Genomic DNA, 26,126 nt, shown 5'->3' with positions numbered 1-26,126 from the left:
CTGTCTGTCTGCACTGGTCTCAGAACAGTTTGAAATGCACCTTATTTTCATCCTAACTTCATATAAAGCCATGACAGCCCAGAGTCTCCTGAACTGAGATCAGTCAGTTTAAATGAATTTAAATTATGCATAACCTATAAGGAAGCCAAAACGTAATGTCCACGCATGGAGACTTAAATAATTAAAAAATGACTGCTTGTAGAAGTAATAAAGCCTGGAGCCCAGCAACCATTATATCCTGGGGTGTTACTTCTAGGAAATTAAGCATTATATTTATATGTTTTAGAAATTATAAAATATATTTTAAAAGATGTGAAAATAATACTAACCAAAATGGAGGGGGACATTTTAAATGGCATCAAGGGCAGAGGTCTGGTTTCTCTTCATTATGCATGAACATTTCATTTTCAAAGCCAAATCAAGAAAAGTTGGAATAGCAATATTCTCGCAAAAAATGGATGAGGTGGAATACAGACAATGGGCCTCATTCATGAAACACGAGCAGAACGGATTTTTGTGTAAATCGTCCACAAGGCCGTTCTGATGTAAATTTTCTGATTCATTAAAGTTTTCGTGTTTTCAAAACATTAGTTGGTACTAACAAAATTGACACCTGCTCCCGTCCATGTGTGTGTCCGAACGTGTGTTCTGTCAGGCGAACTGTCATGACTACATTTTGATAGAAGTGAAATTAAATAATGAAAAAAACAAAAACAAAAAAAACAATAACTAATAATTAATTGAGTAAAATTAGCCTTTAAAAAAAAAAAAAAAAAAAGAAAAGTTTTCTTTTTAAACCATAGCCTATACTTATTTAGAAACATTTCTGTACAGATTGAATTTATTTTTTCAAATTATAATTTTTTTCCAACTGTTAAACCTATAAATAAATACCTCAAGGGCAGGTGCGTACACAATACAACAGGGAAGAAATAGAAAAAGCATGCACATTGTCATAGTATATAGCTTGTAAATTTGTAATATCTTACAGCATTTCGGTCATAGATCTTCTTCAGGCATTATATTCAATTCTCAAATTTCTTTCAGTTGCACGTACATCACTGTTACCATCATGATTTACCCGAGAAGTGTCACAAATGATGCTGGTGATGCCCTGTGAACTGAACCAGAGAAGGTTAATGGTGGTGGACATCCTCCTCCTGCCGTGTACAGTACTGAACATTTTTTACACTCATATGTCAAACCATTTTTATTGACTTACTTTGATTCACAAAACAGCATCATATGACTGCAAAAATAAGTCCTCACTTTCTTTGAGATGCTATTGTGTTTGCAAAATCAAATATTTAAGATGTGAATGCACTTCATTCATAAAAACGATTTCATTACTGGTCCGCATAGATGGTAACAGCATTTACAAGCGAGTCTGGTGCCTTCCTTATCTGGCGTTTTCATGGGTGTGGATTATGATAATTGTGAATGAACGTGCACACGCCCCTTCTTTATGAATGTTTGGAATTCACTAACATAAACATTTAACAAACAAATCTGGGGAATCCAGAGGAAAGTTTTTGAGAAGGTCCATTTTACGTGGAAATTACTCCAAATTTATATAACTATATAAAGCCCAGTGGGCCTGGTTTTAGTAATGGGCCATTTAGTTTCCCAACCCCTAAGCCTGACTTTACAGTATTTTATTATTTTTATTTGCTGTGGCACTATTTTCTCAAGTGGTAAACATTCAAAACTTATAGTAATAAGTTATCAAAAATACTTTTTTCAAACATTTCAGCATATTACCTTTTTCAACTAATAAATAGAGTAGTCCAAGCACAGTTTTAACACTTTCAGCTTTATACTTCACAATTAATGACTTGAAATAAACACCCATTTTTACATGAGATGCTTTTATCTGTGTACCAACCAAATAAATATAATCAAAACTACACATATAGTTCCTATTTTCCGCAATTAAAACGAGTGTTTTTGTGGCAACTGTCCTCATGCCAGGTATTGTTGTAACACTACCCTGGGACAACTGTAAAAACTGTAAAGTGTATTTATTGTGTTTTAACAGTGGTCCTTTGTAGTGATTGTATGCTTTGTTTGCAAGTGTGCTTTTAGCTCTTATGGTGTTTTATCAAATTTTTCAACGAATTAAACATTTGAGAGAACATCAGTGAAAGAGTTGACCATCAATTCAGTGGGGTAGTTCAATATACTATACACATTTTGAATATTTCTTGCACTTCCATATGTATGAAACCTTTTCTTAGTGACTTTGCATCCTAGCATGTCCCAAAACAAATTAATTTCAAGTAAACAAATTACAACAAGGTTGTTCATGGTCAGACGGAAACAAGGATTTATTCACAAAGAAAATATAAAACTTACACCCAAAACAGTTTGTCTCAAATAATTTTGTAATAATGAGGATCATGTCTTTCAAATTTCCCAGAGGGAGAGAATGCGAATGTGCATACTGATATGACCGTAACAAATTGCATGAGAAAGTCAATATTCAGCGTTATAACTGTACTCAAGTTACTGATTTGATTGAGAAATTATGGGAAAAGAAAGAATGAGCAGAGTGATATGAGAGACATTAAACTAGCAGAGCTATGTAGATTAATTTGGGACAATGGTCAAATGAAACAATTAAGCATCCATTATGCCAAAATATTGCCAATAAGCCAATCAGGCCACAGGTTGACCAATCAGAATCATACATATCAAAGCGCTGTGCCAAAGTGAAAATGACAACTCTTTGATTAGGTTCCCCCAAAATAATGCCTTAGTAATCCTAGATGAAACATTTTGAGAATATTTTTATGGTTGTAAAAGTTTTGAAAAAATAAATAAAATGAATGTACCACTTTGACATGGTTATGTCAGAGCAATATCAATTTATTTGTTGCATATAAGAGTCACATATTCACATACATACACAATTCATACATTTTAGAAAGGAAAAATGCCCCCTCTTACACTAGGGAGGTGTGCCATTTTGTTTAGCCTGTATTGCACTCTGGGTAATATGTAGTCATGAAATAAAAAACTGCACATGATCCTAGCAGCCTGCTATCAGTAGAAAAGAACTGAAGTAGCCTGCATTTTCTTGCAAGTCAAAAAACAAGGTGAGACCCTGGCATAGTTGCACATAATCTGCACATAATCTCTAATGTGGCCAGACTGTCAATTCAATCGATAAAGAACGAGCATGAAAGCATGCAGATCACACTTATATTTTACTTAAATAAAAAAAATGTTCCCTTACCTTTGAATGGATTAAACTAAAAATCAGTTCATGCAGTTCTAGGGAGTACACAGTTTCTTTCCAACAGTGCACGTTCACTTGGAAAACCATTATGCCCTTTTTAATCCTACATGCAACACAATAGTCTTAGTCTTTACTTGGAATCCCACTGCACTTTAAATGCAGCTGAATAAGTCTATTTTTTTTTTTTTTTTTTTTTTCTTAATGGCAATAAAACAGCATTGCATTACCTTTTGGTTCCACTGCAAAAAATGATTTTCAAGACAAGTATTTTTGTCTTGTTTTCCAATAAAAATATCTAAACATTCTTAAAACGTGATTTATTTACTTGACAAGCAAACTGGCATACGATTTTGAAGTCTTGTTTCCAGAGAAATCAAATTTAGTATGATATATGCTTAAAACAAGAAAAAATGATTTGCCAAACAGGTAAGAAAAAGAAACTTAATTCAAAGGGGAAACAAGTTTATTTTGCTTACCCCATTGGCAGATTTCACTAAATTTTGTCAGATGTATTAAACAAGATTAATATCTTATTCCATTTTGCTTGACAAGTAAATAAATCATGTTTTAAGAATGTTTAAGAATGCATTTCACAGGAAAACAAGACAAAAATACTTTTTTGCAGTGTCCCTAGTGCAAGGTGAAGACTATGGCATAACATTAGTTTACTGGACTACATGGGATGGTGTTTCAGGAATGATATCAATATGCAAGATAAATGTAGTGGTGTTGCACCAAAATGAACAATTTCTGCTGAAGTTTTTGTTGCATAAACTGAAGGCTTTCAATGTTACAAGTTTCCTATAAAGTCTGAAATAGAATAAAGAGTTCTTGATCAAAAGACACACAAAGGAACGGAATTTCACATGCATGCCATTGCTCTTTCTCACAAATACTCGCATTTACACAAGCAGCAAGGCACTGTTACTTTGCTGTTATGGGTTTAACATATACATAAACATATACATAGTGTTTCTGTGTCAGGTCCCCTCCTAAACTACTACCTTGCATCAAGAGTAGAGGGAAAACTGTCCGAAAAGCCATAAGACAGGTAATGAGGGAGAAAGGGGTGAGACGGGTGAAGTGCGGTCCTCCCTCGGTGGGTGTGGCGGTCCGTGTTTGGTCACTCGCAGCAGACCAGGCGGATGGGGTGGCCGGAGAGGGGAAGGTTAGAGCATTCAGCCACGGCCCGTCTTGCTGCCTTCTCACTTGGGAAGGTCACCAGAGCCTCCCCACTACGCTGACCACTCCAATTATACAGCATGAGCACAGAGTCCGCCTGGAGCTACACAAACACACAGAGTCATTAAAAAAATACCACCACTGGAATGACTTACAAAGGTCTAAGAAGATCAAGATCCCTCCACATGCATAGAAACCTGAGAGAAACAAGATTTGAATTTGGGTTAAGTACCATTGAGGCATTCTTGCATAAAACCCTTCACACACTGAAGTAATGATGACAAATCAACTCAAAGGAATGTGATTATACGTAGAGATTCATTAGAACACCCTTATAAAAGCAGAGGAGGTTTGCAGCAGTGATGCTGTCCAACAAAGCATTCAAACCCCAAACCAATATGGTTAAATCAAAGAGAAAGAGCATCATTACAACTCAAGGTTTTTAACACAGCAGCCAATAGCCCATCTGAAGCATATTAGGACTAATTAAGTGAGAGGCAGAGAGTGTAGCTTTACAAAGATGAAGATAAGAGAAGAGAAGACAAGCGAATAGAGTATTTCTGCACTCCACTTCTGATTGAAGGTAATCCTAGAGCAATGGTAGTAAGGAGATGGCTTAGAGTATTCATCCATGCAGAAGCGATGGGTTCAGGTCGGGGGGGCCTTACCTGCAGGAGCTCCCCTTACAGACACAGCCACTCTTTAGGCTGAAAGAGAGTCCGGCCCTGATCACTCACTCCAACCAAGCTGCTGTAGTCTTCAGGAGCGTACTACAGCACAATGAGCCAAAGTCAGTGCTACAGGCCTCATTTTACACTCATTCAACATTCATCACTTCTCTCAATGGTGGTACTACATATACAGGTGACAGCAGAGTTGTGTATGCACGATTTACTAGGGGGGTAAAGACGCATTGATCTGACAGTGTAAATTCAACGTATTGATTGCATGTAATACATTTAAGGAATTTATTAAGTAAAGGATAATGTACAGTTATCAAGTCATTATCGCATAATAAACACTGGCGCGATGATAGGTATGGGTTTATTTTGTGATAATGACCAGCTGACTATACTTTATGCCGCTTACTACACAGCTTCTAACCAATCAGATAAATACTTGAGTTGAGTTGAAACTATTTGTATTATTACACAAGACAGACCATGGAGTGATTCGAAATACTTGAATCTAGCACAGATATGCAGAAAATTGCATGACACAATGGTCAATTATATAGTTTAGTGGTCAATAAAAATATCTGACTGAACTGACTGCAGCAATTGACAAAAAGCTGTGTAATAATCCATTATAATTTCTATAAAAACGTATATCCAATGTATTATGCATTCATTTCTTAGCAAAATAATAATTATGTATATATATATATATAAAAAACAAATCACGACAAACAATTTTCATGATTTTTCAAAGTTTTCATAATGCATTTTAACATTTAGTTAAGACTCATAATTACATCAAATCATTGTCAGATCACATATTCACACCCCTAATTTCTACTGTATGTGTTTGTTTGAATACTGAATGTATGTGAAGTAAAAAATCTTTAAAGAAATATTCCAGGTTCAAAACAAGTTAAAGCTCAATCGACAGCATTTGTGATATTATATTAATTACCATAAAAATTTATTTTGACTTGCCCCTCCTTTTCTTTATAAAAATCTGGGTTCCAGTGAGGCACTTACAATGGCAGTGAATGGGGCCAATCTGTTAACATTAAAATACTCGCAGTTTAAAAAGTATTGACACAAGACATAAACAATATGCATGTTAACATGATTTTAGTGTGATAAAATCGCTTACTAACCTTTTCTGTGTAAAGATATTGTCAATTTTACAACTTCGATGTAATGATGACATAATGCCAAAACCACTATAATTCCAGTAAACAATGATTTAAACAACTCTACAGCTCACATAATACATGGGTTTTAACAGAAAATGTTATGTTAGTGCTTTAATAAAATATGAGTTTGACATTTCTGCCTTTAAACCCTCCAAAAATTTGCCACATTCACTGTCATTGTAAGTGCCTCACTGTAACTTTGATTTTAGATTTTTTTCAAGAAAAGGACAGACAAGTCGAAATAATTTTTTGTGGTAATCAACATTATGTCACAAATGCTGTCTAATGAGCCAGATTGTATTGAACCCGGAATATTCCTTTAAGGGCTTTTGGGTATATTGAAATATAGGTTACTGGAGTTACAAAACTATTGTCACCTTATTATCATGGATTCTTTAAAAGGCTCTTTATTCTAACACAGATCTGATGCTCATTGCCTTATAGCATAACACAAGAGGTGATACCCATATATCCCCAAACATATCTCTTTAAACGGCACACAGAACAAACACCACCCAAAATACACTGCACAACAGAAAAAAAAAAAAAGTATGCATCATACATGGTTGCACACACAAGATGTGGAAGCATGAATGCACTATAGATATAGAAAAGTGTGTGTGTGGGGGGGGGGGGGGGCAAACCACCTGCCAAAAAGAAACACTTCCCGCACACAGAGGCCTGTAGTGTGCATTTTGTCTCAGAGGTTAAAAGCACACTTGGAGGGTGGACTGGGCTCGGATCCATTTCATCAGTTCAGCCAGATGTCAAACCTGAATTCAGCTTTTTACACACGCGTCACTGTCCTACGCTCTGTGAACTGCGCCACACACACACAGCTCAGGTACACACATAGCTCAGAGTATCACACATCTCAAAGGGGAGGGCAGGGACACTGAATGCTGAAGACAGATCTACCCTCCCCCACCCCGCAATAATTTAAAATAAACATTTAATTAAATAATAACTGCAAAATCTCCTTGACTGCATATTGTGAGAGAAAAAGCACACAAAGACCCGTGCCCACAACAAAGCATCATTCATTTCCATCTAACCATCCCTCTATCCTTTACAACCCTCTTCCCTCCTTCTCCGAGTGTAGATGCCATACCATCTTCTGAAGACTCCCCCTAATCAGGTGTCAGCTAATAAGGAGGGACAAAAATGTACAAAATGATTCAGCACAAACACTAGGCTATATAAAACTATAATGCAATGTAAACTATTTTAGCGGTGTGTTGTTGAGATAAGGCCAAGTGAAAAGTACCAAATCATATATAATCACATATCTAAAAGCATAGTCTAGAACCAGTGTCCTGAATTTTCAGGAGAGGACCAACAGCAAACACTGACGTTAGATCTTTAATTTACTCAAGTGTATTGTACTGTGAATTCACTTCATTTAAAGCTGAAATGTGTAATTTCTGTGCAACTAGATTCACTAAATGGGATTGCAAAAATGATCACCATTTTCAAAGATTCCAGAAAACTCCCCCCATCTTCCGTTAGTTGTACACACAGATTGACCCGCCCCGAACTCATATTATTGGTTGAGCCAATGTTTTGTTTTGTTTTTTTCAATTTGGAATGCCCAATTCCCAATGTGCTTTTAAGTCCTCGTGGTCATGTAGTTATTCGCCTCAGTCCGGGTGGCAGAGGACGAATCCCAGTTGCCTCCAAGTCTGAGACTGTCAACCCGCGTATCTTATCACATGGCTTGTTGAGTGCATTGCCACGGAGACATAGCGCGTGTGGAGGCTTCACGCCACGCCCGCGGCAACCATGCTCAACTCACCACGCATCCCACCGAGAACAAACCACATTATTGCAACTACGAGGAGGTTACCCCATGTAACTCTACCCTCCCTAGCAACAGGGCCAATTTGGTTGCTTAGGAGACCTGCCTGGAGACACTCAGCACACCCTGGGATTCGAACTAGCAAACTAGCGAAACTCCAGGGGTGATAGCCAGCGTCTTTTACCATTGAGCTACCCAGGCCCCGGTTGAGTTAATGTTAACATTTCAGGCTGGGCTCAAACAAACTGAGGAATATTTTGATAGCGCCAGAGAGCAATAGTGTTACATCTTTAGGTGAAATCAACCTCCAGAATGGCTTACTTATTGCTCTGCATATTACATTGGGATCCGAGGAAGAATTTTAACATCCAAAAATTACACACATCAGTTTTAAGCAAAAAATAAATAATCAATATCAGAAGTGCAGACCGAGTACCAAGTTCAACCCTTTATAGCCTACTGCTCCACTCCTCTGAAGCTCAGTTACTTGGTGAATCTGAATGAATGAGTGAGTAGTGAAATGGAGTCACCTGATATCCCTGAAAGAAGCTAAGGACGTCTTTGACCCCGGTGTTGTACGGCAGGCCCTGCATTCGCACCAATGCTCCAGGCTGAGGAGGCAGGATGTTAGGGGCTGTCTGGGCCGCCAGAGCAGCTGCTACTGAACCCGGTGGGGCCGCAAAATAACTCATAGTGGAGGGCGAGACTGGAGGACTAGTGGACAGAGAGAGAGAGAGAGAGAGAGAGAGGAGTTTGAGTGGAAAACAGTTTTCCACAATGAGAAATAAAGTGGTCACATTGTGTTAAGTGGTGACATCAGATTTATTTTTCATTATAATAAGACATGGTAACAAATGTAACAAAAATAATACTCCTTTTTGAAGCTTCAAAAGACCTGATCATCATTCACTTGCATTATATGGACCTACAGAGCTGAGATATTCTTCTAAAAATCTGTATTTGTGTTCAGCAAAAGAAATAAAGTCTGGGATGACATCAGGGCAGTGTTGGGCAAGCTACTCAAAATATTTAGCTAGCTAAGCTACCAACTTCTCAACAGAAAAATTAGTTAAGCTAAGATAAAATCTACACTTCAGAAAAAAGTAGCAAGTTACACTACAAGTTACACGCCAAAAGCAGCTTGCTACATTTAAGCTACTTAATTTTTTTTAACCGCAGATTCACGGAGCATACTGTCAGACAAAACACCTAAAAGACTTATTCACATGATGTTTATCAATGCCATGGTACAGAATATTACAGTTTTGTGCAATACAGTATACAAGTATACAGTATGGTGCAATACGTACCGGTATGTGCATCTAAAAACAAAATGTAAATTTATATTTAAACATGCTACTTATACAAACCCATGTGTTCAACATGTAAAATCAATATTTTTACATTTTATTTTTCATATTTATACTACTACCTCTACAAACACGTATTCAATATGAAAAATTACAATTTTTACATTTTATTTTTCAGATTTCTACAACTACCTCTAACCCATTCCCATTTAAACAATTTAATTTCCACATTCCTGTATAAAAACTCTGAGTGCGTACATACAGTATACTATTCATCTGTATATTCATCTATACAATACAGAAATACAGCAGCTAAACAGAATTACAGGATATATCCTGAAACAGAATTATAGGATATATCCTGTAATTCTATGTCTAGCTGTTGTATTTCTGTATGTACTGGAAGCTTTTGATCAGAGGCCAAATTTATTGTGTGTGTGTGTGTGTGTGTGTGTGTGCGTGTGTGTGTGTGTGAGAGCACATCTGGGCAACAACAATGTGATTTCTGATGGTATCAGATGGTAATACCATGGTACTTTGAAATACAACTACCATATTTATGTGCCATTCTGTATTTGCATGGTGCTTCAAAGTACTTCAAAAAAATACCATGTTACTACCATAGTAATTTGATATATTATTAGCATATTCATATATTGTATTAACATGGTGCTCCCAGGTACATGGTAATGCCATGGTACTTTTGTGTTTTCACAAAAGTGTGTTTTCGTGTAGGCGAATACATGTTTTGATACTCTTTTGGCTGGACAATGTATTTACCTGCAGAAGTCGTTTACAAGCTGCAAACGTGTTGAACTTTATAAAGACCTTCTTGAACGTTACATTTATATAGCACTTTTCTGACACTACACTCAAAGCGCTTTACACAGTGAACAGGGGACTCTCCTCAACCACCACCAGTGTGCAGCATCCACCTGGATGATGCGACGGCAGACATAGTGCACCAGTACTATTCTTCATCATTGGCAAACGACAGGACGCATCAGCATGTTTGGTTTCCATTGATTGTAGATCCACTGCAACCAGCGTCATCTTTTTCAGGGTTTGAAAATATTCCATGAGCGTGTTGGCAAGTGAGAGCTTCACTACTGAAAAGCTACTTGATTTAAAAACTAGCAAAGCTACCACCTCGCTACTCAGAAATGTAGTTAGGCTAACAGCTTCGCTATCTGTAGCAAAGCTACTGCCCATCACTGAATGAGGGTGAGTAAATTAGAATTTTCATTTTTGGGTGAACTAAACTGAAAAATTGTATAGCAACAGCAACAGCAATAAATAAATTGTGCCTAACTACACCATAGTTAAGTGAATCTTCTGGGCTCACCATATTTAAATCACTGCAAGGCACAGGCTTGTGGCTTATTACTTTTTACATGCCATAAAGGAAATGCTAATGTTAATAAATGGAGACAATAAACTAAGGGAAATTATTTGTATATATTGTGTTATGTTTATTAATCTAATCAGAGCCACATGTGTAAATGTTGTACCTGGGGTAGTAGGCAGTGTAGTTCATGTTCATGTAAAGCTGTGGTGGTGGAGAGTAGTAGGCTAAAGGGCTGTGTGTTGGGGGCTGTGGAGTTCTTGGAGTGGCCAGCAGAGGGGGCTGAAACAACGCTGCTTCAGAGGGAAGCATCGTTCCAGCTGCCGGATATGCCGCGTAGGTTGGTGGAGAGAGACCTGAGAGAACAGGACAAAGTGCTTTAGCAAAACACACACTGACATCTTATGAATGTAAATCTCAAAGTGCATTTAAAAAAATAAAAAAAAACAAAGCAAGTCAAAGACACCCTCCTCAATACAATCTGCAGAAGAAAATGACCATACCTTATGCTAAAATATAGTTAAGATATGGTAAACACACATGGACACTCTGTACTCAAAAATACTTAAATATTTAGACCAAAACAGGTAATGCAAGCATGGAAAATCTCTCTCACAGACACACACACACACCCACACAGCTGACCTTACAGAGTATGTGCATGTCATGTATACTTAGCTCAACTGGCACAGGACATCTACAGTCTCCTCTGATGTGGCCTGAGCACATACGGCCCATTCTCAAGCCAAGGTCAAATAACCAGATCAAATCACTGAGTAAACAGTCCTTCCTTTAGTGCCGATACCGGCTTGCTCTTTCTAAATGCCAAAATGTTGCACCTTTAGATCAGTGACAGAGGTGATCACACTGTTTTCTTGGAGATAAGCTGAAATCTAATCTCAAACGGCCAAACTGATAAGAGTAAAACAGCACAGACTAGAACAATCCACGCATACACACACAGATCTTCATCTCTTTAACAGGAACAAATTACACCTGCTGGCTCATGCTACACAACAGCCCAACGTAATAGCATAGCTCATCTTATAACACTTTCCTAAAACCATGAACATTAAAAAAAAGTCCCCCATTTAATATTTTCCTAACAGGATGTGTTCTGGTACAATAGTCAACTGCACTGCAGGGACTTTTATGTATCAGCGAGTGCAGTCTCTCTTACAGGGCAGTTTGCAGGGAGGCGGCGACAGGCCGCTGCGGTTAAGAGTTCCCCCCATCAGCACGAAGCTCATCTCCTCAGTGGAGCACTGGAACACCTCCACATAACGATCCTTCATCATCTTCTTATGGCACTTTTGAGCCACCATAAACGCACGGTCAGCTGACTTCATCTGAATAAAGGCATCACCGGAGGGACGACCCTAAATGATAGGCCAAGAAGCAAGAGTGGGGAGAGAACAAAGGTCATGCTAAAAATGTTTGATATTTCTTGTTTCATTAACCATGTATCAACTAGAGGTCGACCGATAGTGGATTTTGCTGATACCGATAACTAAGGTAAGGTAATAAAATGCAGATGACCGATTAATCAGTCGACAGTTTAATCAGTTTATAGAATATTAAAAAAATCTTAGTCTGTCCTTACCATGAAGGGCACAGACATTGAGGCTACAAGAGTCCAAAATGAATAAAATCCCAAAAGCAGTTTATTGTGCAACTAAAATCTCAAAAATAAGTAGGAAAATTACTATTTGTTGTATTACGGGGGACTTTCAACTTCAAACAAGTCCGAAATACACCGGAGACTCTTATTTTTAAAGACAGAGACTTGGCTAATTTACAATGCTCAATATGTAGGTATTTACCAAATGACACTTTTTACAGCCAATATATTCACCAGATGAAGAGTTTATGTGTATATGTTTTACTAGATGAGGTTTATTGATGAGGAATAAAAGGAAAAAAGAAACTATCAGCATACATTTTTGCTGATAACTGATATTTCCAAAAAGCAACTATCGGCACTGATTAATCTGTAAAACTGACATATCGGTCTACATCTAATATCAACAGTACAATAATGAGTGCGTTATTGCTTTTATACTACAGTTCAATACACAAAAACTGCACTAACATTTTAGACACAACACAACCAGTTATTCTGTCTACATTTCTCCACACTAGCGAAAATATTGATTATTGTGTGCCACCAAGCAACAGTCAGACTGACAGCTTGTCTGGAACGTCACAAACACAGACAATCAGAGTGATACAAATGTTCAAATGCTGTTATAAAAGATATATCAGCACTCTTGGAACACCACCTGTCCAATCAAATTAGAGGACCTGGAACTAACTGTTGTATAATAACGAACATCTTATGAGCTTATGAACAGAGTGAGACAGACAGTTGTAAATTCAAATCAGAATCTGTTCTCTCCGACTTCAAACAGCATCAGTAGAGTTACACAGCAGTACGCCATTCATACAAAGCTCTTCATGGAGTCTGTTCCTCTCTCACCTGCTGGTTCAGGACCATGTGCACTCCATGTGGTTTGATATCAATAGTGTGTTCGCCCATAAACTCCAGAATGTCCTCGATGGCAGCGGTGTATGGCAGACCTCTCAGCCTGATGCAGTCTCGCATGCTGCCAGTAGTAATGAAGGGTGGGCTGGCTAGAACCGGCACAGAGACCATCGGAGGGGGTGGAGGCGGCAGAGTGGAGATCAGTGGAGTGGACATGTAACGATTCAACACCTAGTTTCAAAATACACACAAAAAGAGGGCAATTATTACAAATTTATGTAAAGTGCTGTTATTCTGAACATGAACAAGATGGTGTTTCATACAAGATATAGTGTTGCTAATGGCAGGCTTAATCTAATAAAAGACATACAGTGGCCCCAAAAAGTATTTGGACAAATGTCATTGCAGATGCCACTTGGTTTGATATTTTGTGTCTAATGCAAACCAATTACTAGACCTTCTGAGCCATGTTTTCAGTTACTTTTAGCCAACTAGTTAAGATCATTCAAGGTCTTTAACAGCTGTATGAAGTCAGTTCCCCTAAGTTCTGGCAGAGTAACCACAGGTGTAGTTCATCATATTAACCATGGACATTAACAGTAATTTTGACAACCAGAATCTTTTGTCTTCATTTTGAACCAATATACAGGTGCATCTCAATAAATTAGAATGTCGTGGAAAAGTTCATTTATTTCAGTAATTCAACTCAAATTGTGAAACTCGTGTATTAAATAAATTCAGTGCACACAGACTGAAGTAGTTTAAGTCTTTGGTTCTTTTAATTGTGATGATTTTGGCTCACATTTAACAAAAACCCACCAATTCACTATCTCAAAAAATTAGAATACATCATAAGACCAATAAAAAAAACATTTTTAGTGAATTGTTGGCCTTCTGGAAAGTATGTTCATTTACTGTATATGTACTCAATACTTGGTAGGGGCTCCTTTTGCTTTAATTACTGCCTCAATTTGGCGTGGCATGGAGGTGATCAGTTTGTGGCACTGCTGAGGTGGTATAGAAGCCCAGGTTTCTTTGACAGTGGCCTTCAGCTCATCTGCATTTTTTGGTCTCTTGTTTCTCATTTTCCTCTTGACAATACCCCATAGATTCTCTATGGGGTTCAGGTCTGGTGAGTTTGCTGGCCAGTCAAGCACACCAACACCATGGTCATTTAACCAACTTTTGCTGCTTTTGGCAGTGTGGGCAGGTGCCAAATCCTGCTGGAAAATGAAATCAGCATCTTTGAAAAGCTGGTCAGCAGAAGGAAGCATGAAGTGCTCCAAAATTTCTTGGTAAACGGGTGCAGTGACTTTGGTTTTCAAAAAACACAATGGACCAACACCAGCAGATGACATTGCACCCCAAATCATCACAGACTGTGGAAACTTAACACTGGACTTCAAGCAACTTGGGCTATGAGCTTCTCCACCCTTCCTCCAGACTCTAGGACCTTGGTTTCCAAATGAAATACAAAACTTGCTCTCATCTGAAAAGAGGACTTTGGACCACTGGGCAACAGTCCAGTTCTTCTTCTCCTTAGCCCAGGTAAGACGCCTCTGACATTGTCTGTGGTTCAGGAGTGGCTTAACAAGAGGATTACGACAACTGTAGCCAAATTCTTTGACACGTCTGTGTGTGGTGGCTCTTGATGCCTTGACCCCAGCCTCAGTCCATTCCTTGTGAAGTTCACCCAAATTCTTGAATCGACTTTGCTTGACAATCATAAGGCTGCGGTTCTCTCGGTTGGTTGTGCATCTTTTTCTTCCACACTTTTTCCTTCCACTCAACTTTCTGCTAACATGCTTGGATACAGCACTCTGTGAACAGCCAGCTTCTTTGGCAATGAATGTTTGTGGCTTACCCTCCTTGTGAAGGGTGTCAATGATTGTCTTCTGGACAACTGTCAGATCAGCAGTCTTCCCCATGATTGTGTAGCCTAGTGAACCAAACTGAGAGACCATTTTGAAGGCTCAGGAAACCTTTGCAGGTGTTTTGAGTTGATTAGCTGATTGGCATGTCACCATATTCTAATTTTTTGAGATAGTGAATTGGTGGGTTTTTGTTAAATGTGAGCCAAAATCATCACAATTAAAAGAACCAAAGACTTAAACTACTTCAGTCTGTGTGCATTGATTTTATTTAATACACGAGTTTCACAATTTGAGTTGAATTACTGAAATAAATGAACTTTTCCACGACATTCTAATTTATTGAGATGCACCTGTATCTGTTGTTTAAATGTTGAAACCGAAAAAAGTTTTTGCGGATGTTTTGCATGAAAAGTGTTTTTGTACTAAATTTCTTTATAATATCAAACCAAGTGGAATTTATTTTAAGCTTAAGTGTCCAAATACTATTTTGGGGGCCACTGTATATCATGATGTTAGAAGACCTCTAAAAGGGAACCAATACATGCACCATCTTGGCATAATTTGCTGGATTTTCTGTTGATTAAAAGTAATAAAAAGTTTTGTCTCTACCTGTTGGACTTCAGCTGCAGTGCTGCGGAACAGCTCGATATATCTCTTGCCCAGGATTTGTTTGTGCTTCTTTAGGGCGTTCTGGGCATATTCCTCACAGGCAAAGAGAACAAAAGCATCACCTGTTGGACGTCCATCAGGGTACTTCACAAACAGAAGCCCTTCCGTCCCATCCGTCACAGGGCTCTCTGGGCCTAGGAACCCCAGGACATCCTGAGGAGTAGCAGTGAATGGAAGACCCCGCATTCGGATAATCACCTGGTTTTCCTTTGAAAGAAACTGAGCTACCTCATTGGATGTGCCTGTCAAAAATTGTGAAATTGTATTAGCAAATTAAAGTTAAAGCAGTGTAGCCTTGTGCAAGCTACTTCAGAGACATCATGAAATCACTTGATGAGTACAGTTTTCTTTCCTGTGTTGACGTATTTCCTACTGAAACAGGACGTTTGGGTGGGAAATATCCAAAATATTATCCCATTTATCTTTAGATAGCCAAATGGCTTTAGTTACTATACATCACAGCCATGAACCATGATTTGTTACAGGCTAGTTGGTGACAGGCTTGTTGGTGACGCACTAGTTGCTGACGCGCTAGTTGGTGACAGGCGGTATTAGGGGTGGGACGTTTTTATTATAGGGAACATCTGATTGAACAAAAATCTGTGTAGTGCAATATTTTTGGCCCGTTTTCCCAGAAGAGCCACTGCATCTATCTGCTTAAAGTTTATTTTTTCAACTCAGAAGTAAACTAGGATATAGATCAGAGTTTCCGCAATGACATTTTGGTGCCGGCCCAGTTTGCCAAACAAATGGGGAAAAATCTGGTCATCTCATTTCTCTGTTTATTGTAGGCTGTAAACGCAATGGACTATGAATAGTAATGTGATATAGGCTATTAATGAAACAATCAAGTCAAATGAAAGACAAAACAATTGTTCATTATAGCTGCTTTTTCATTAAAAAAAATAATTAAAAAAAATGACCATCATGGAATTAGCGTCTAATAAAAAAAAAAAATTCTAAACTGCAACTTGCCACATATCTTTTAATTTATAAATAAATATTAAAATAACAAATCGTTAGTTATGTCATATAATTTGGCTCTTTATTTTTTATTTTCCTCCTATTTTTCATAGCACAAAAGTGTTTTGCTGCCAAAGTGAAATCAAATGTTTCTCCAGTGTTTCTCTACAATTTGAGATACACATAAGCCTGGTGTTCTTGTCTCCAGAAGACAGCAATGAAAGGCTGTTTTAATGTGATTCTGAAGCTTCTTACTGCAGGCATGCATGAATAACATAGGCTGCTTTTGCCAGTGTGCGGGATACAACCAGTTGTAGTCGCGGATTAGGACTCCACAAGCTTCGGGGAAGTTTAAACCCCTGTGGCAGCGAAGTGATGTTATCATTGGCATGGCGACACACTGTACATTTGTGACATCAGCTAAAGGTATTGCTGAATAATTGTGTTAATATTTTCACCGGACATCGTGTCTGACTATGATTGAATTTGTTGGACATTAGGACATTTTAATGGTCAAAAAACGGTAATTGCCAACTAATGGAAACCCTGACATAGATGACTTCTAAGGTAAAAATATATGGACAAAAAGCCACAAAACCCCAGTTTTAATTTCACAGGGTCTCTATAGGCTAAAAAGGTAAACAAAAACAAAAAAACTACAGAATGAACATCATGTCAGAACATCCGTTCTGGGTATACTTTCAGCTACCCTAAAACCTTTCAACAGACACATCCACATGCACTGTAATTATATCTCTGCAAGCCTCTGTCTTTTTACACCTGCTGTGTGTGAGAGCAGTGTGAGGCTTTTCAGAGGCTGCTGACCCATCTTTCTCCCTGAGGGAACAGCTCTCTTTCTCTGGTTTGGCCAGAGCGGGGGGCAGGAGGGAAGTAGAGTAGAGTTTCCCCCTTTACCTGCCTAAAATGAGTCAGAAAGGGGAAGAGACTGACAAAGAACCTTTCAGTCCCTAAAAAGGGGGGGGGGGGGGGGGTGAGGGACACTCATACACACACCTTTGAATAACAGATGGTGACTCTACAAATGGGATTGTTTCTGTTCATATTGTCTGGCTAAATTCATTCACAACTGAAGACTAGCATGTCTCTCACCTCCAGCAATCTTGAGAAATTCCTCCCCTGTGGCTTTATATACCTGAAACAAGAGGTAAACACATATATACAGTACTGTGCAAAAGTTTTAGGTAGTTATGAGAAAATTTTGGATAGTGTGGATTTTTTCAAAAAATAATGCCATGAATAATTTTATCACTTAACTTCATATAAAGTGCAGTAAAAAAAAAAACAACAAAAAAACATATTTGGTGTGGCCACCCTATGCCTTATGGGAGCCATCCCATCTGTTGCAGGACTCCTTTATATATAGTCACATTTATGCCAGAGGTGATTTGAGTAAAATAAAGCATACTTATAGTTTGGATGCTGTGAGGTGATGAACTCACCTCTATGTATCTGCTGCCCATGTGGTGTTTATGTCTATCCAGTGCCATGTCTCTGTGCTCAGAGTTTATGAAGCGCACCAGAGCCTCCCCATTTCTCCGGCCCTGAGCATTTAGACACAGCGCAACACCGCCTCTGATAAACACACAAATGAAGGTATACAATCAAATAAAAGCAGAGATCAATGCACATTCTTACAACACAACATAACAAATGTGTTTGCAATATTTAACAACTTTTCTAAATCTCCAAAATGTTTAGTTACTGTGAGCCAGGCAAGTGTTCCACTTCCACCAATGAAAGTCCTGATGTTTCATTTGGCCGGATTTACCTTCAGGGTCTTAGTGAGTTTTGCATTACACTGTTAATGTGTACTTAAGGGTCTTTTCTGAGTGCATACTCGGCATCATAGAGAGTGTGTGTTTCAGAGTTGCACTGAGTTGTAATCTCACTTGGCAATGTTGAGGCCCTTGAAGAAGCGAGCGATGTCCTGATCAGACGACTGCCACGGCAGCCCACGAGCTCTGATGACGGTCTCACTGTCCACAGCTTCTGTCTTACTGCTGGAATCCATGCACACATGCAGACACACAAGTAACAATCACTCAACCTCAGCAGCCCTTTTGATTTTTAACCAAAATAATATGACACTATTTAAAAATATTTCCCATCCATGTATGATAAGGCTTATGGTAAAAATTAACAAATCAGACTATGAACAAATTACATAACCCTTTAAGCTCTGAAGGTGTTTTAAAAGATTTCCTGTTTCTGTAGTATGCCAAAAATAAAAGGCTTATAACTCTATAAAAATACCAAAGAGGGTCAATTGTTTGGTATCATTTTAAAGAAAACTTTAAAAAAAATTTTAATGATATAGATTATGATAAATTATGAGACTCTCAGCCACAGAAACTGCTGAAAAAATTAAATAAAAAAACAATAAAAAAACTTGAGCCCAAAATTTACTTTTTTCTTATTATTCTGATTTTACACAAACACACATATACATATACATATATATATATATATATATATACACACACACACACATATTTATGGCTGTAAATAAGGTAGCTCCAAAAAATTGCTTTTGCTTTATTTCCCAATCATGTCAACTGTAACAGAGTAAAATATTGTGTTGATACTACAAAGCAATCAAAAGTAAATAATTTATCCTAGGGTCCAAAAACATCTCCAAGTGTCCAAAAGTCTCTCTAAACAATAAAACATAATAATTGTACATAAGAACATGCTCGCTTGAGTAACAAGATCTCATTCCATTCTGTGTCATTTGAGTCATCGAGTCTGTGTCATGTACTTGGCGTCATCTCCTAGTGGCCATATGTGATTAGAGTGAATGATCCTCTCTGCCCATATGTGGATGACTTACACCCCTGGTTGCAGCGATCTGAATCCTGATACAATATGTTTAGCGTTCCATGACACTGGACAACGTAGTACATAATTTCCGATGAAGTCATCTGATCCAGGAAAGCTAACGTGTTTCTAGCCAGAAAATAGCACATGTGCTGTGTGCTCATTGTGCATTGTGTGGATTATCTAATGATCTATACATCCAATTATGTTGTGTGTGGGCTCGTTTTTACAGGAATCCCCTCCTCTAAGTAATGGTATGTGATATTTTACGTTCTGTTTAATTTTCGTGAAGTTATAAGTGAAAACGTGCTTAAAAGCAACACCTGTTTACATGTATCATGTATGTCAAAGACATATACTTAGCTATTACTCGCTATTTTATCATTTTGATGTGTTTGCCAATTACAATAATACGTACAGTGCAAAATTATTAATAAATTACCAAAACGGAACACTTCTGATTTGTCTGCCAATTTCAAAGCACTTGTTCAATTTTGGTCATAATGCTTACATGCATTGTGAAGTACAGCTTCTAAGTTTTAAAACTTTTTTGTGTCGGTCAAGACTGAAGTTCTTGAATTCATATTTTTATTTTTTTTATTTTTTTTATTATCGGCGGGCCGATCCAAGCTTAAAGGGTTAAGAACATTCTGATTACCAGCAGTCACATGAAAATTCACAATTCAGGCAAACAAAATATGTTGCGTTTATGTGCCGAAACAAAAAGTAGACCTACAATGACTACTGAGTACGTACCATGCTCCAGATTCAAATTTGTAGTTTACAGTCTCAAAAGTGGAGAATTTGTGATCTACAAAGAATAAAAGTTACTAAATTGAGATCATAAGCAACATGCCAAGTTGTGCACATCAAAAGAAAGATACATAAGCGACTTGATTTTGAAAGCATGGATGAATCCATTATGTCGTATGACTCACTATAAGGTTCAGCAAGGAGGTGCAGCATTAGCAAAACCATTGTCTTCACCTCACTCAGTCCTGCCTCCTTATCCACGACTGCTGGAATACACACATCTGAAAACAGGGTCAAGGCACAAACACCATATGCACATACAGGCATGTAAAAAGACATGCATTCACAATATTTTAATGTTGTTTTAAGTCATTTTAATAGCGGCAACACCTATATACAGCAGAGAAAAACCAAGAGCATATCCTTATTTCTGTCCTTCTAGATTCAGAGGCAGGATACAGTCCAGCATGGAGGGCAGAGTGACATCTTTGACAGGGCCTGCGTTGGGGCAGCATTTGTGAAACTCTTTCTTCAAGTCCACGAATGAGTAGAAACACTCAAGCAAGACCAGATTCTACAAAACACATAGACAGGCAAATCAGGGGTATTCAACCAGGGAAATATGTTTAGGAGGAGCCTGAGGGATGGGCAGAGGAGAGCAAGCAGTAAAGATGAGTGAAAAGGAATAAAGGAAAAAGGATTGAAGGAGCTTTAATGTACTCTGCAAGAGCCAGCATTCCTGTGAAGATTATAACATGCTTCTGGTAAACAGATTACACCTGGACTGACAGCTAAATTAGAAATGTCAGAAAATAGCGGCAAAAACAGCTACACACAAGTCAAAAGGCTGTGTACATGCACCAAAAGCCCCCACAAATACACACAAGCTTTTCTTTTTCTTTTAAACCATCCAAGGTAATTGTGGAGATATTTGAGGATTACCTTTTTGGAGGCCTCGGGGTGCAGCACCTGTCGGATAAGCAGTGGTCCGTCCACACACAGCGTGTAGGAGCTTCTGCCCAAAGACTTCAGTTCAGTTGACACTGATTGATAAAACTGGAAACAAAGAGACAATGAAAAGGGGAGAATAAACGAAGGAACAATCCATTCTAAAACAACAGCATTAGAAGCAATTTATTTACTTCTCTGTATGTGTATTCTAAAATCGACAGCTTTGTGAAAATAACTATACAACTATACTATTCCATGCATACACAAACATTAAAATTTGGCCATATGACACGGTCAATAATTTAAAATTATGAGTTTGTTAATTCAAAATGTGCTGATCTGAAAATATTATTTTTTATGTTAATTATATGAACTGCAAAATTGTTAAGCTAAGTGCCTCACATTTCTATTCTAGCAGGCAACAACATGTGACACTGCTGAAGTAGTGAAATTAAACTCTTATACCCTCTGATAATTAGACAGATATAGATTAACCATCAAACAAACTTAAAATGTTTTTAAAAGCTGAAACTCAATGTCAAGGGCACCATAGAGGACACCCACAGTATGTTGTAAGATATGCACACGCAGTTCCGTGTACATGTGCGCATGTGTGTGCTTGTTTTGGAGATTAAGTAGCAGGTCAGACCGGTTTGGTGAAAATACAGGAAGTGAGCCATGGACGTGGTAGACCTTTCAGATAAAGTATTGCACGTGACCATAGTGATGGATGAAAAAACAATTGCAGAGCATTTCTCCAGCGTCAAAAACACACCATCCGCTTGTTCCCAACAACAGGGGCTCCCACATACACCTGTGTTTAGCAATAAACACTGAGCCTTTAATGAACTATTTCAGATATTTAGACAACTTAACCATCTCAGTATCGGTAAACAACAGTACTGACTAAATTCCAACTAGGACATGATGGCCATTGATTTGACTTTCAAATGCTATCTTCTTAATATCTTTTCAGTTGATAACTGACACTTACCTTTACATTTACATTTATGCATTTGGCAGATGCTTTTATCCAAAGTGACTTTCAGTGTACTTATTACAGGGACAATACCCCAGAGCAACCTGGAGTTAAGTGCCTTGCTCAAGGACACAATGGTAGTGGCTGTGGTGATCGAACCAACAATCATCTGATAACCAGTTATGTGCTTTAGCCCACTACGCCACCACCACTCCTTACCTGTCCTTACCTGGACATAACTCAAATGTTTCCAATGTTCAATTCAAACCCAGAAGCTTATAACAATGCAAATGCAATGCTTAAATCCCTATAAAACAAACAGAGACCTAGGGATGGGTGGTGTGACCGTATATACCATTCAATGGTAAAAATGTGTCAACCGATAATTTTCTATACCACGATGGATGTGTTTGCATTGTTATCAGTGGGCAGGAGTGCTTAACGCAATTTGTAACAAAAACAAAAGCACAACCACAATCTAGCAAGGCAGTGCAACTACAGCTCTGTTCAAGTTATCCAAATAAACGTAAATAAGTTTATCCACAAATTTACTGAATGTCATTCAACGCAGTGGATATGAAACTGTGAGCTCAAATGGAGCATGAATGAATAGGTAAACCTTTCAGTAGCATGGTTGAAAGACTGGGTTCCAGAGTGTAACAAAGGGTTCACATGTTATAAAACTGGTCTGGCTGTCCCTAAAGTGCACAGGTTAAGTATTCAAGAAGTATTAAATCCCTCTAAATCGTATGCCATTATGGTTGGAGTCTTATCCCTGATTACACAGCGACAGCACAAGATGCGTTCAAACACAGCTGGATGGAGCGCAATTCCGAATGCAGGGGTCTCGAGACCTGTTTTCTAAGTTTTCAGCTACATTTAACGTGAAACAGCAACCTAAAAACGCTGTGTCTATGATGTGACGCAACCAAAGTGAGATGCTCCAAAAGCGTCCATCTGAGGCATGTGTATTTAAAAAAGCCCTTGTAATAAATCTATCCCAGACAGACTGATGAATTCAGTTGCATAATGTATTGCTTTGGACTGTATGCCTTGTGTTTAATGATATTGTCTTATCAGTGGTTTACTCATCTGCCATAGTAATATTATAAAAATTTCATGCTTTTTAATGATCTGAATTATTATATTTAAAATATATATTTTATTTATAATTATTTAAATATAATTATATTTAGTCATTATTTACTGAATTATTGTTATTTAGGGGCCTTTCTCTGCAAATACTTTTATTTGCGATTAATTCGGTATATCATGTAATTAATTTGCTTAATTTGAATTGATTGACAGACCTACTTATTTCATTAACCATCTTGGCCCAATACATTTGGCCCCATGAAATCAAAATTAAAATCCATATCTATTAGCTTCAATGTAATCTACAGTATATGCTAGTGTACATCTAAATGTTGAAAAAATTCTGCAGTCTCTCTCTTCCGGCTAAAAATACTCAGGAATATCCATGATGCCACAGAGGTTGAGAAACCTTGTCCAATCCAATGCTTTCTATAATGAGAAAGCCCCCTCCCCCTACAATTGTTTAGCGCGCCTGGCTGTGTTCTAGCTGCCACTGATCATGCCTTCGCAGGGCACTTGCAGGGAGCACAGCCTATGCTGTAGGGTCGTTCCAAACAGAAATTCCATTAAGTTTAAAAATAATTGTCTTCAAAAGGGAACAGGGTATAGGGATAATCACTTCTGAATGGGACATGTCAATATGGGAATCGGGACATGAGGAAAGTTGCTGGAGTTTTAGATTTTTGTGAGGTTTCTTGGGATGTACAGCTTGAGTACTGTAAGTGTTTTTTTATTCTTTATGGTTCAAAACATGGATATATTATCTTTTACTCGCTTATTTCTCATTCATCTGCATTGGACTTGCACAACGGCCTCGTCATTTGGTTAAGGATAAATGTTGTCGGTTAGATCTTCGTTCGATTCCCAAGTATTTAGAAAAGCTGGCCAGTATGATCGCTTCTCAAGTTTCCCCGGTAAGCGGCTCTGACATGAGAAGGATGGAGGATGTGTGTGTAGCTGTAAATTAAAGCCTGCTAGCTATTGTAAAATGAGGACAATTATAAAATTAGATGAACAAGTATTTCATTTATTATCAAAAATTGGCCATTAAAAATGGTTAATGCCTAAACATTGCATTTCCAGCAAAAATAACTACATTGTGATACATACTATTACCAGATATATTAATTTATTCGCATGACATAAGATTGTGAAAACTACTGACTGGAGAGCCTGATTAATCATTTCTCCTCTGCTGTCAAATAGTGGAGTGACAAACTGATATTCTCTTTGTCAGATTCTTGCATGTAATAAGAGAATGGATAGCACTGTTATGGCCTAATTTACATAGCACGCTATAATTGTGAGGATTTTACTGAAATATAAAATTGAGCAATATCGTGAATATCGCAGTGGTTTGATTGTGCTTTTTATTTGGCAATTAAGTTTCATAAAGAACATCAGAAGACCAATTTCACGATCCTTGAGGGCTGTACAATTACTGTATATTGAATACCATCAATAGGCTGAAAAATATAGAGATATAATTTTTGTAGCCATATCACCCAGCCCTATATCCTGGGCCATAGCTAGTGGGGTGAAAGGTGGTAACGATTCTAGGGGCCCAAAGGTATGGGGGGCTCAAAACAAATTCAAAACTGTATTTCTTTAATAGGTAAGGGGCCCAGAGCGATATACAGTCAATGGGCCCCGAATTCTTTATAACATTTATGCCAGCATTGAAAACACAAGCCAACATTGCCTTTACTCAGAGCAACAAACAGGAAAAGCAACCAAGACACAGTTTAAAAAAACATAAATGATTGGAAAAGTGTGGTTCATGTGCAACATACATAACAGAAGAAATTTTACTAATCAATCTTCAAGCTGGAATTTTTTTTAAGGGCTTTGAGAAAAATCATGCAATATAAAGAAAAGTTATAGGCCTGTTGAGAAAGCCTGAAGGTAGAGCTTTTATCTCTTTAGAGCTTTCAGCTACATTCCTATCACGCTCCTGTACTATGATGTTTTGTTTCTGACATAACCTGCCCATCCTCATACCTCATACTAATACAGGGCTTCAGTTTACCATTAAGGGCTTAACAAGAGTTTTGGAACTGTCAAATATTTACAAAAGTACACACTGGCAGCCAAAAGTTTGGAATAATGTACAGATTTTGCTCATATGGAAAGAAATTGGAACTTTTATTCACCAAAGTGAAAAAAGTATCACAGTGTATAGTCAGGACATTAACAACATGAAAACATACTATTACAATTTGAAAAAAATGTTCAGAACTTCAAAGAGTCCTCATAAAAAATCCTCCATGTGCAGCAATGTCAGTTTGTCCAGATACTCAGGTGATATTTCACCCCACGCTTCCTGTAGCACTTGCCGTAGATGTGGCTGTCTTGTTGGGCACTACTCGCGCACCTTACAGTCTAGCTGATCCCACAAAAGCTCAATGGGGTTAAGATCCATAACACTCTTTTCCAATTATCTGTTGTCCAATGTCTGTGTTTCTTTGCCCACTCTCAAAAGTGGCTATTTCTTTGCAATTCTTCTCATAAGGCCTGCACCCCGGAGTCTTCTTTTTACTGTTGTACATGAAACTGGTGTTGAGTGGGTAGAATTCAATGAAGCTGTCAGCTGAGGACATGTGAGGCATCTATTTCTCAAACTAGAGACTCTGATGTACTTATCCTCTTGTTTAGTTGTACATCTGGCCTTCCACATCTCCACACTGTCCCTGTTAAAGCCAGTTGTCCTTTGAAGACTGTAGTGTACACCTTTGTATGAAATCTTCAGTTTTTTGGCAATTTCAAGCATTATATAGCC

At 38.0% G+C, this 26,126-nt stretch overlaps 1 protein-coding gene across 3 annotated transcripts in view; it reads right to left on the bottom strand.

The window, feature by feature from the left end:
• Positions 1–2,844: 2,844 nt before the first annotated feature.
• Positions 2,845–26,126, bottom strand: part of LOC127416149 (epithelial splicing regulatory protein 2-like) — a 35,370-nt gene continuing 12,088 nt past the window's right edge. For 2 of the 3 annotated variants that reach the window (XM_051655330.1, XM_051655322.1), the window contains 14 exons: positions 21,265–21,378; positions 20,782–20,896; positions 20,508–20,603; positions 20,326–20,380; positions 18,642–18,752; positions 18,192–18,324; positions 17,842–17,884; positions 15,709–16,010; positions 13,220–13,456; positions 11,921–12,119; positions 10,907–11,096; positions 8,616–8,799; positions 5,092–5,193; positions 2,845–4,526 (listed from right to left, as the gene is read on the bottom strand). In XM_051655330.1, the coding sequence (XP_051511290.1) occupies positions 5,107–5,193; positions 8,616–8,799; positions 10,907–11,096; positions 11,921–12,119; positions 13,220–13,456; positions 15,709–16,010; positions 17,842–17,884; positions 18,192–18,324; positions 18,642–18,752; positions 20,326–20,380; positions 20,508–20,603; positions 20,782–20,896; positions 21,265–21,378 (1,866 nt within the window). In that variant the 3' untranslated portion in view covers positions 2,845–4,526; positions 5,092–5,106. The remainder of the gene's footprint in view (positions 4,527–5,091; positions 5,194–8,615; positions 8,800–10,906; positions 11,097–11,920; positions 12,120–13,219; positions 13,457–15,708; positions 16,011–17,841; positions 17,885–18,191; positions 18,325–18,641; positions 18,753–20,325; positions 20,381–20,507; positions 20,604–20,781; positions 20,897–21,264; positions 21,379–26,126) is intronic. The other variant, XM_051655339.1, reaches the window with a different exon arrangement.

The sequence above is a fragment of the Myxocyprinus asiaticus genome, chromosome 2 (genome assembly GCF_019703515.2).
Source record: "Myxocyprinus asiaticus isolate MX2 ecotype Aquarium Trade chromosome 2, UBuf_Myxa_2, whole genome shotgun sequence".
In the NCBI taxonomy this organism is placed as follows: domain Eukaryota; kingdom Metazoa; phylum Chordata; class Actinopteri; order Cypriniformes; family Catostomidae; genus Myxocyprinus; species Myxocyprinus asiaticus.
The sequence above is the reverse complement of the archived record's forward strand: the minus strand, read 5'-3'. Positions and strand labels throughout refer to the sequence as shown.